Genomic DNA, 11299 nt, shown 5'->3' on the forward strand with positions numbered 1-11299 from the left:
CGCTTCCGCAGCGGCCGGAAAGACGCGGCCGCTGACGGTGCCTGCCCGCCGCCCCGGGCCCGGCGGTGCCGATGGGGCCCGGCCGCCTCTCGTGGTCGCTGCTCCTGCGCTGCCGGCGGGCGGCGGCGGCGGCTCTGGGCGCGCCCCGGTGCCGCCCGCTGCCCGCCCGCCCGCTCAGCGCCTCCGCCCCGCTCCAGGCCCCCCTGCGCCCGCCGGGCACGGGCGGCGGAGCGCCCTGGAACGGAGCGGCGGCCCCCGGCGGGAATGTAGAAAAAGAAGAAGAAGAAGAAGAAGAGGAGGAGGAGGAGGATGAGGCGGCCTTGGAGGAGCTGCTGGCCCCATCTCCGCTGGCCCCGGGGCCCGGCGCCCAGCGCGTTGCCGTCGTGCACCCTGCGGTGAAGTGGGGCCCGCAGAAGTCGCCGCTCACCACGGGTGCGGGGCTGCGGGGGCGGGCGGGCTCGCAGGGAGCCGTGCACCGGGGGGTCGGATGGACTGCCCTGGGAGGCGGTGGAGTCTCTGTGCCTGGGAGTGTGTGAGAAAAGACTGGCGGCAGCACTGAGTGCCGTGGGCTATTGACATGCTGGTGTCTGGTCACAGGTTGGTTGGACTCGGTGATCTCAGAGGTCTTTTCCAGCCCAATTGATTCTGTGGCTGTGCCGCTAGCGTGAAGTGGCCCCGTGTCACAGCGGTGAAACCGCCACCTGTGGCTTGCCAAGGACAAGCTTGGATGGAAGGTCTCGGTCGTTCTCTCCTTCTTTGACAACTTTTTAAAAAACGAACCGTTAGTGAGTGCTGGCAGGCCTGTGCTTTGACTTGCAAACCACGCTGACTGTTTTGGTCAGGGAAGCAGTCGGGTGTCCCCCTTATTAGCACAGCGTTAATTGTCCTCAGCCCTGCTGCCTGCCCAGGTGGGCTGGAGTCCTTTGGTCTCAGGGCTGCCCAGAAGTTGGCTGGAGAGCAGCAATACCCTCCTGTCCAAAGAAGAGAGTGCACTGAAGATCAAGTCCTGAATAAATCCTCTCGGAGACTTAAATGCTTTTATGCAGTTACCTAGTGATGCACCAATAATTCCTCTGTAAGGACTTTTTTTTAGGACTACTATTAGGTTTCTCTCAGAAATCATAACTAGCTAATGTATAAGCATTAATCACACACAATTAAGATACGTTATGAACTTGATGCTTCTCTTTGAACACTTCTCTAATTAGAAGGTTGCAATGTAAGGGATTGAAGCATCTTGTAAGTTAGCTTTTTATGTATAGAACCACAGAATGGTTTGGGTTGGAGGAAACCTCTGAAGGTCATCTTGTCTGACCCCTGTAATGATACAGGACATTTTCCACTGGAGCTTGTTCAGAGCCCTGTCTAATCTGGGCTGAATATTCACAGGGAATGTTTACAGAACCTCCACCTCTCTGGGCAATCTATTCCAGTGTTTCATCACTCTTATTGTAGAAAACTCCTTCTTTGTATCAAATCTAAATCGAATCTCTTGGTTTAAAACCACTGCCCCATTTTATTGCAACAGGTCCTGCTAAAAAGTCTACCCCCATCTTTCTTATAAACACCTTTTACCTACTAAAAGGCTGTAAAAAAGTCTTTCCAGGAACCTTCTCCAAGCTGGACAGCACCAACTCTCCCAGACTTTTCTCATAGGAGAGGTTCCACCTGTCTGGTCATCTCTGTGGCACTCCTCTGGACCTGCTCCAACAGGTCCATAACTACCTTGTGCTGGGACCCCAGAGCTGGGTGCAGCCCTGCAGGTGGGGTCACCAGAGCAGAGCAGAGGGACAGAATCCCCTCCCTTGCCCTGCTTTGCTTTGGATGCAGCCCAGGACATATTTGGCTCTCTGGGCTGCGAGCACAGTGCCGGATCGTGTCCAGTTTCTCCTCCACCAACGCCCCTGAGTCCTTCTCAGCAGGGCTGCTGTGGTCTGTCCATCCTCCAGGCTGTACCAGTATCCTGGGGGCTTGCCCTGACCCAGATGCAGGACCTTGCACTTGTTCACCCTCACTATTCTTCCATGGGCCCACTTCTTGCGCCTGTCAGTGTTCTTCTGGATGGCAAGGGACACTTTGTTTATACTTATTATTTTATTCCAATTTATTATGTGATGAGCCTAAATCATGTTTAGTTTTATTGGTGCTGCTAATTCTAACAAATTCTCACATTGCAGAATAAAGCTTTTAACCTTTGCAGAATTGATGTAAGTGACATAATTTTACAACTGAAAAGTAGGTAAAATATAAAGACACCTTTCTGTCCAAACATACAGAAGAATAGCAGTCCTTCTCCATTTATTTAGGCCCTCCTTAGAGCCTGAAATCTGAACTAATGTTTTGGAATGATTTTTGAAGCACCACAGATCCAATAGGAAATGTATGTATTTTACAAAAAGTACGAACAATATGAGGAAAAAGTGGATCATGATTATCTTTAAAATTATGTTACCTCTTGGATCAATGTAACCTATTTAGTATATAAATTTTGTTTTGCTGTCTAGGGAAACTTTACAAATTTGTTCTGAAAAGGAAAAGTTTGGCATATCAAGACTAGAGTTGCTGATCTGATATTCTTCTGTAGCCTTTGTGATTTCACAAAGTCCTCAAAACTCATTGCTTTGCAGTGTAGATGGTAAAAACTCAAAAGTAATTGATGAACCAGAATACAGGATTCACATCTACTGGTTTTAGCAAGTCACAAAGCAAGTCACAAACCAGTTTAGGTCCTTTAAGTGGCTGTGAAGTTAGCAGCAGGATATGCTGTATTAGTAATTCCCAAATTATTGCTGCAAAACACCAAAGTGTTAATTGTGTGGTTTTGTGCTCATCTGAAATAATAGATTTTCCAGCTAGTTATTAATTTCACTTGTTGAAGAAGAAAGCTTTGTGATCTCTTTCCTGACAATACAATTAAAAATTCTCCTAAGCCAACAGCCACAGAAATAATTTATACTGTCAGAAAGATGCTTTGTGTGATAAAATTGCATCAAACTGTTCAATTACTCTGATAAGAGGTAAGACACTTTCCTCCTTGTGCTAGAGGTTGAAAGAAGTACTGTAGTTATTTGAGATCTGAGCAGAGTTCTGATGGTACATTGTAATATTCTTTTCTTTTTTCTGTTATTGTTATGTTCCTGAAGCTGAATTACAGATTGCCGAAGCCGTTGCTCTTGTAGATACTCTTCAGAACTGGACTGTTTTAGATAAAATAATTATTCCTACAAAAAATCCCAACAAGAAGTTTGTTTTTGGCAAAGGAAACTTTCAGGTTTTGACAGGTAAGGACTGAGATCTTTCAGCACTGCATCTCTCTAAATGAAAGACTTTTGCAGACAAACTGTTCAAGGATAGGTGTGGAAGCTGAAGAGAGGGAGAATTTTGTTTATCCATCATGCAGGTTTCCAGGCAAACTTGAAAGAATTTTTAAGGTTACAAAAGTAATGCAGAATAGACATAACCCCTGGTCGCTGAAAATGTGTGAGTTAACTTAGTCTGTAACTTTATGTGATTGACATAAGTGAAACTGATGCTGTTCTTGGCACAGTACTAAAGTAGCAATTAAAACTGCTCTATGAACAAAGACTATGGTGCCATTTGATGTTTTATGAGCATTCTGCTCAGTGCAAAATGGTTTATAGTCTGGGCATTTTAAAAAGAGAATTGACATTTAACACTGTATTTTGCAATCATTATCCATCTTTTAGAAAAGATTAAAAAATTGCCCCATGTGACAGCTGTCTTCTTGAATGTGGAAAGAGTATCTTCACTAACAAAGGTAATTAAACATAATATCAAATCATATTCTTTGCATCACTGTTGTCTGGAAGCTGTTGATGTTAGGAAAAGTGGTTGGTTAAGATTCTGAATTTGCAAATGTTAATATATGAAGCACCAGGACTGAGTTTTATTGAAAAGAATCTTAATACCTATTGCATTTGTCCAGTTGATACATGTTTCCAGCATGTGCGTGAAATTTTCCAGCAGCTTACTACAATTTATTATAGACTCTGCTCCCACATTTGACGCCCTTTTTAAAATGTTGAAAATGTTACTCAAGGTGTTTTTTACAAAATTAGGGTGTTAACAAAGATTTTGTTAGAAAGAATGTCAATATTTTGGATTAGCTATGTGCTCAAGTTTCTATATTTATAATAGATAGCATATTTTTTTCCCTATGCTGTGGATGCTGAATTGTATTTTGAATATAAGGTGTAAATTCAGAGCAAGCTTATAGTTGAGTGTTTCAAATACTTAAACTTTCATTCCTAGCCCTTAAAAAGAAGCATTGAGGGGTGCAGCATACTTCAGTATTTTAACACTGGCAGTAAAACAATTGGTACATGAACTACAGATATTCATGGGCAAACTGAAATAAAAACTTTTTTGGGTTTTTAGTATGTGCAGCATCATGCAGGGTGTAAAGTGTATGCAAACTTTACAAGCAAACATTAATGCTTTGCTGGTGGTTTCGAATGCTTTCCCTGATTATAAAATGAAGTGGTGACAAATATCTCTAACAGATGGTTATTCAAATGTTTCCATTTGTTGATGAAAGGGAAGTTGAAAATGTTTCACTTCAATTTCCTAGTTTTTAGGAAAACTGTTTATTTTACAGTTGAATTCTTTCAGTACTAGATTTGTTAAAAAATGTTTTCTTTTGACGAATATAGATCTTAAGACAAAATTAAACAGGGTTGATTCAGGCAAGTATTTGAGAACATGTATACAAGCATTCTGGATTTTAGAGATGGCATAAGGAAACTGCTGCATATTTTAAGTGTCTTTTGCTGAATTAGAGCAAGGATGAGGGGTTTGGGTTGGTTGGGTTTATTAAGTCTTTCACTGAAATAATTTTCCTGCATTCCTCTCTATTTGTTTACAAGTTTTAGTAATCTTTTTTATTTTCCTATATTATCCCTAGCCATTCCCATTCCACTATTTCATAATTATTTTTTACAAGGATTTAACTACTGACGTTCTTGATTCTGAGATATGCTGTAAGACTTGTTGCAAGAATCCATAAAGGGCAGTGGAAGGATTCTCACTGAATTTGATGGGCCTAGACATAAAGTTTTACTCTCTAAATTCACTTTAACTCCTCTCTGTCTGGTCAGCCAAATTTTGGCCATGCATGCTCATAATGATTGCCCATCCATTGCAGTGGAATCATGAGTTCCTCTGAGTCCAAGTGTCCATCAGCTAACTAACTGCACTTGCTGTGTAGGAATTGATCTAGAGATACTGTGGGGGACAGAAGACATGTCGATTATTTTGTCTTGCATGGCTGAAGAAAGAGCTAGAAGGTGCCTGGGGCGTGCCAGTCTTTGACAGATACACCGTGGTGCTTCACATTTTTCGCTGCAATGCGCGGACAAAAGAAGCAAAACTGCAGGTAGCACTGGCTGAAATTCCACTTCTCAGGTACCTGGGCTGTGCACATCACATATCTACGTGGTTTAGTGAATATTTCTTTACAGTAACAAAAGCCAGAAACATTTACTGTAAAGAAAAAATACATCGGATGTTCAATGATTGATTAGAGCACAGAATTATTTACTAGAATGCCATTATTTTAAGCTTCTGCAGTGCTGACAGGCAAAACCAGAATGTGTTCAATAATCTTACAAAATGTATTTTTCATGAAAAGGTCCCGGTTCTTTCTAAGACACAAGATGGATTGCAAGAATATGTAGGAATTGGATATGTATATCCCATATATAAAATTGTTGAGTGTAATAAGGAAAGCTATAAACAAGGAAGAATAATTTGTATTTAAATTTTTCATATTTCTGCATTCTGTGGCATAGAAATGTGTGCATGGCAGTTGGTGTGAGTTATGTGGATGTTTTTGAGGTATAGTTGGCTCTTTGAAATTTCAGAATAGCAATTACAATTTACCAAGAGAGTTGTAGGCTTTTTCAAGCTACAGTTGAGCCAGAAAAATTCATTTTGTTTTTTTTTTTCTCCAGGCTTCTTGCCATGAGCAGGTTTTATTTACAACTCAGTCATTTAGTGGTTTTATTTGTACTATAAGAATAACACTACTGCTTCACAGTTTTTAGGTATTTTGGTATAACTGGATTTAAAAAAATTGCATCCAAGTAACTGTTACTCTGCTGCCAGGTCAAATTTGAAAAACGAGGTGTCTCAGAGAGATCAGCAGAGAGGAGGTTCAAGATACATCATGGGCTCAGGTAAAGTCTAAATAATCTCATGATTTGGAGGATTTTTTTTCTCCATGGCTTTTAAACAAATTTAGTTGCTTCTTATTTTATTTGGAGGAGGTCAGGAGGAAAAACAGTGTTCTGTGTCTAATTAAACAAATGTACAAAAATCTATCAGAAAGTAAGTTAAATGATAAGGTTTGGGTCTGTGCTGGTCAAGTTTTTTGGTCAGTAACTGGTGAAGGATAAACTATTTGCTTGCCACAGGGATTTTTCATAAGTGTACATGGATATTTTAGAGTGGTTAGCATATGTTTCATAATTACTTATTCACTTTTTTAGGCAAGAATACATAGTTTTATTGGCTTATTTTTAACCTCACTAGCCCTAGCGCTAGCTCACTTGATTTCCAAATACATCGCTTGCTATACAGTTTCTCTTGTAAGCTGTTCTGCCAATTACTCATTTGTATTTTTCAGGTGAAACATTTCTAGAAACACAGAATCGTGTCTTAAAAGAAAGGGAACTTAAAATCAGGAATGCCCTGGAGAAACTAAGGAGAAAAAGGGCTTTACTTAGAACTCAGCGCAGAAAATGCGAGTTCCCAATGGTCTCAGTAATGGGCTATACCAACTGTGGTAAGCAAAACCTCCTGAAATCATCACACAAAAGAGCTTATATTGTCTAGTTTTTAATTAGAAACTCTGGCCAGATTCTCATTTGTGTGTGTATAGGCTTCGTATTTTAATTAGTTTTTTTTTAATTGTGTAATGAATATTTTTCAGTTAGGATGTAGTTAGGAAAGCAAATTAAGCTGCTTGGTTTTTTCAGTCTCCAAGACATGTTTTGGAGGAATGCCTAGCACCTATTGTGCCAGAAAGATTTTATATACAGTGCTAAAGACTGCACTGTTATTGTCCCTTTATATGAATCTCTACTGCTTGATCAGAATGGGCACAGAAAAGTACACGGGTGTTTAGATCACCATGAAGACTTGAGGTGTAGGAAGATAATTGCTACCTGCTTAAGGAGCACTGTAGCTTTTCATGGATTATGTGTAGCACTCTGAGATGTGTTCCTAGGAGAAGCTAAATAAAGCTAAAGAGGTTTGTTTCTGCTTTTTTTGGTTTGGTGTGGTTTTTTAGCTTACACAAGTGAATTCTTAGTCAAGGCATAAAGAGACATTGGACTAGAAACTTTTTTCAGGTTGGATTATCTTAAGACAATTTCATTTTCTTACTCAACTTCTTTAAAAAACAAAACTATCTTGCACTCAAAGATTTGGATTATACTGTATGTTTTTCTTAAATGTCATACTTCCATACTTTTCCAACTGAAGATAGATGATATAGATATAGCCATAGGTATAGATATAGATATTGATAGATATAAAACAGTTTGGCATACACATAATTGAAATACTTTAATTAGGCTATATACTGAGCACTTTAATGACTAATTATATGAAGTATTCATTGAGTCAAATAAATGTCTCTATTATTATGTTCATGAGGAAATGCCCAATAAAGGCCTCAGCCTAATAAGGTATATATTATTAGCACTTATCTTTATTTTTTTTTATTTAGCAAGTAAATTATTTCATTTGACAACAGAAGCACTGAGGAGTGTGTAAGTGCATGCTTCCCAATGCTGTCATGGCAGTGCTCTTCAGGTGAGAGATGTAGGTAGATCAAATGAGGTCAAATGAGTCTTTGATCATCTTGTGATTTCACAGCACAGCTGTACATACCAGTATGTGATTAAACATATGTGACCTTAAACCCAATTCCAGGTTATAAAATGTAAGACTGTCTTTGGATTTCCTAACATCATATAGATAACTGATGACAAGCTACAATTAAACAACTAGAATAGGTGTAAAAACATATGTTACATTATGCATTTCACCTGAGTCTTGCAAATTAAATTTTACTTGGAACAAGCCATTAAAATACTGTTCTTTTTTATTTAATTAGGAAAAACTACTTTGATCAAAGCCTTGACTGGGGAAGCAGGACTTCAACCCAGAGATCAGCTGTTTGCCACTCTGGATATTACAGCCCATGCTGGCTATTTGCCCTCACATATGCCAGTTATTTATGTTGACACCATTGGGTTTCTGACTGATCTTCCACATAATCTGGTGGAGTCATTTTCAGCTACACTAGAAGAAGTGGCTTACTCAGTAAGTAGTCAACTATAAAAATTGGGAAATCAAATAACTTAATTTTAGATAATCCTCAAACCTTCAAACAGGGGAAGTTAATTGAAATGCTGTTCTTAGCAAAGTGTCTGGCTGACTAAAGTAAACTCCTGAGATAATGATGTAAATATCTTAAAATAAACTAATTTTCTGATGCTTTACTTATGTAAAACATACAACTACAAAGGGTTTTCAGAAAGGGCTTATTTGGAGTATATGTGTCCATCTCCATGATACTTAAACCAGATTTTTCTGATAAAATATGTGAACAGTGCATCCAAGTGAGTCAAGGCTAGCTTTCCTGGGAGTTAAAAATGAATTAAAGCATCTGAAATTACCTAGTTTTAACTTAAGGTTGCTTGTAGTCTACAAGTGGGTGATTGTGATGTGATGCAGGCAGCATGTAATAAATATAAATGTACTTTAGCAATTATTTTCTCATTAAAGTTTGTTTTCCTGTGCCATAACAAAGTGTAAAGCTGCATACATACACAGATATTTAAACAAAAACCCTGTATTATGAAAGGTAATGAAATTTAGTGGTAGCTAGATGCCAGAATGCTGCTAAAGATTAGATTTAACCATGTAATAGCAGGGCTTTCAAAACCTGGCTGAAACCATCCTATTTGTCATTTACTTCTAATGATTTTTCAGAAGTATAAAGCAACGTCTCGAGCAAAGATGATGAAACTATTTGAATGCAAATGTTGAGTTTGGTTGCTTGGTTTTTATTATGGCAAACATATATATACTTGAACCTGGTACATTTTGTATAAAGCTTTTTAGTGCAGCATCAGTATTAGTATCCTGAGAGCTAAGCATAAGGATAGTATTCTATATTTTGCATGTAAAAATAGAATTACAAGTAACAGGGAGGTTTTTTCCCCTCTGTTTTTGAAACAGTTTTGCAGCCATTACTCTTCTGAGAGCTTTTTTCAGAGACCATTCTTTTTAATCTCCAGTGGTTTTGAAGCCTTACTGTTACAAAGCCTTGGCTTTGAACAAAATGGATCAGTTATTATTTGAAATCTGATTCTGTGACTAGCTTGATTGACAACATTTGCTTCAGGTTTGTGGGGAGGCAATTTGTACTCACTAGAGGTGTAAGGCTAAGCTGCTGCAGACTTTCTTCCATCATGGTCCAAGAAGCAGTAGCTTAATACTGTTTTAGTAGTTAATTTTACAGTGCTAATCTGCCAGTGTATTACCAAATGGATAGGAAAATATTTTAGAGTAATTAGCAATGCAAAAAATGGTATACAGTCTCTACAACCTGGTAAATGGTATTGTTTATTGATCTTTGCTAGGATCTGATAGTTCATGTGAGGGATATTACTCATCCAGAAACCATCCTCCAGAAAGCCACCGTTCTGTCAGTTCTGAGGAATCTCAATCTTCCTAGCCATTTACTGGACTCAATGGTAGAAGTTCATAACAAAGTGGATTTGACAGAAAGGTAAGCAGGAGATGCTAAGTGTACTTAAACATTTCTTATGTTCCAGAATCTTTTTCATTCTTAGTGTAGAAAAGAGATCCCACACTTCAGAATATATTTAATAGTGTTTCTCAGTCTTTTACATATGTAACTATGGTCTGAAAAAGAATTCATTATCTTTTAATTACAAAAGAAATCACTTGAGTCATACAAGAAGTGGCCTCTGTAGAAGGTGTCAGTACAGAGTAACTCAGTTAAATTGTCCGTGCTTGGAATATTTTCACAACCTAATCTTCATGAACAAATGTGCTAGCAATTCATTTTCTTTCAGGTATAAACCTGCTGAAGAAAATGCTTTAGCTGTTTCTGCTCTGCATGGGCATGGTTTAGAAGAACTGAAACAAGAAATAGAGAAAAAAATACTGACAGCAACCGGGAAGAAGATTCTAACAGTTAACATCAACTTAGAGGGACCTCAGCTAAGGTAAATAATTTTAAATCATGTGAAGGACTTGGAGAAATATGAAACACTTAATCATTCATAATCTGAAAGTTTTCAGATCATATTATACTGATTTTAATCTGCTACCTCTGTTAAGAATAACAGAGATAATTATCAATGTTTTGTGACCTATTGACAAAAATTAGCCCCATTAGAGAAGTGAAGTTGAAACACTTCATCTTTTAAAGTGTTACCTAGATAGGAACCTTCGAAACTAGACCAAGAATCACATTTTGTGCCATGTGTCATAGCTTTAAGATGCTAATATGCTTTCACATTTACAGCTGGCTCTATAAAGAAGCAACAGTTCAGGAAGTAGAGGTCATGCCTGAAGACGGCACAGCCAGGGTGAAGGTGATAATCGGCAGTTCTGCTTTTGGCAGATACAAAAACCTCTTTCCCAACAGTGAGATTTTCATGTCATGAACCTGTATCCTGTTCCAGGAGAAGAAACTGATCTCCTCAAGAGGATGTGAAACAAACGACCTGTTAGTCTCACTGCTGAATAGTTTATTTTTCTTCCACACTTGATGGTTTTGGCGCATTTTAGAAGTGGACGCTGTTTCAGAAAACTTCTATATGGAAACAATAAGAGCTTTGAGCTTAATTTTGTCAGCAAGTACCAGGACAGCACTAAATTATTTATGTTAAACCTGTTGTTGGCTATAAGCTGAGGACCTCAAACACATGGAATGGCATCTGACTTAACCTACAGGAAAAGAACCAAGTTTCTTACATCATACAAATTAAGCTTTTTATTGCCTTTTTCAGAAGAAAATAGTATTTATTATAGTTAAGGTATTTCAGATGGTCTTTAGAAAAGGAAAGTTAATGAAGAAAATATTGTTGGTTGTATATAAATAATAAAGATAAATCTGTGTTCAAGCAGAATGCGTGAATGTAAATAAAATAACTGCCATGTCTTATTGCAGTGAAGAAAAACAAATCAATTAAGGCATTAAATAAAGTTAGCTGTGAACATCTTTTACCCA

At 38.5% G+C, this 11299-nt stretch overlaps 1 protein-coding gene across 1 annotated transcript; it reads left to right on the top strand.

Moving 5' to 3' along the window:
• Positions 1-71: 71 nt before the first annotated feature.
• On the top strand, positions 72-11299 carry GTPBP6 (GTP binding protein 6 (putative)). The gene is made up of 10 exons (XM_063149703.1): positions 72-432; positions 3144-3281; positions 3708-3778; positions 5294-5424; positions 6127-6197; positions 6647-6805; positions 8144-8352; positions 9678-9826; positions 10137-10289; positions 10592-11299. Exons 1-10 carry the CDS (start codon positions 72-74, stop codon positions 10731-10733), a joined length of 1584 nt encoding a protein of 527 aa, XP_063005773.1. The 3' UTR covers positions 10734-11299.

This window comes from Melospiza melodia, chromosome 2 (assembly GCF_035770615.1).
Source record: "Melospiza melodia melodia isolate bMelMel2 chromosome 2, bMelMel2.pri, whole genome shotgun sequence".
In the NCBI taxonomy this organism is placed as follows: domain Eukaryota; kingdom Metazoa; phylum Chordata; class Aves; order Passeriformes; family Passerellidae; genus Melospiza; species Melospiza melodia.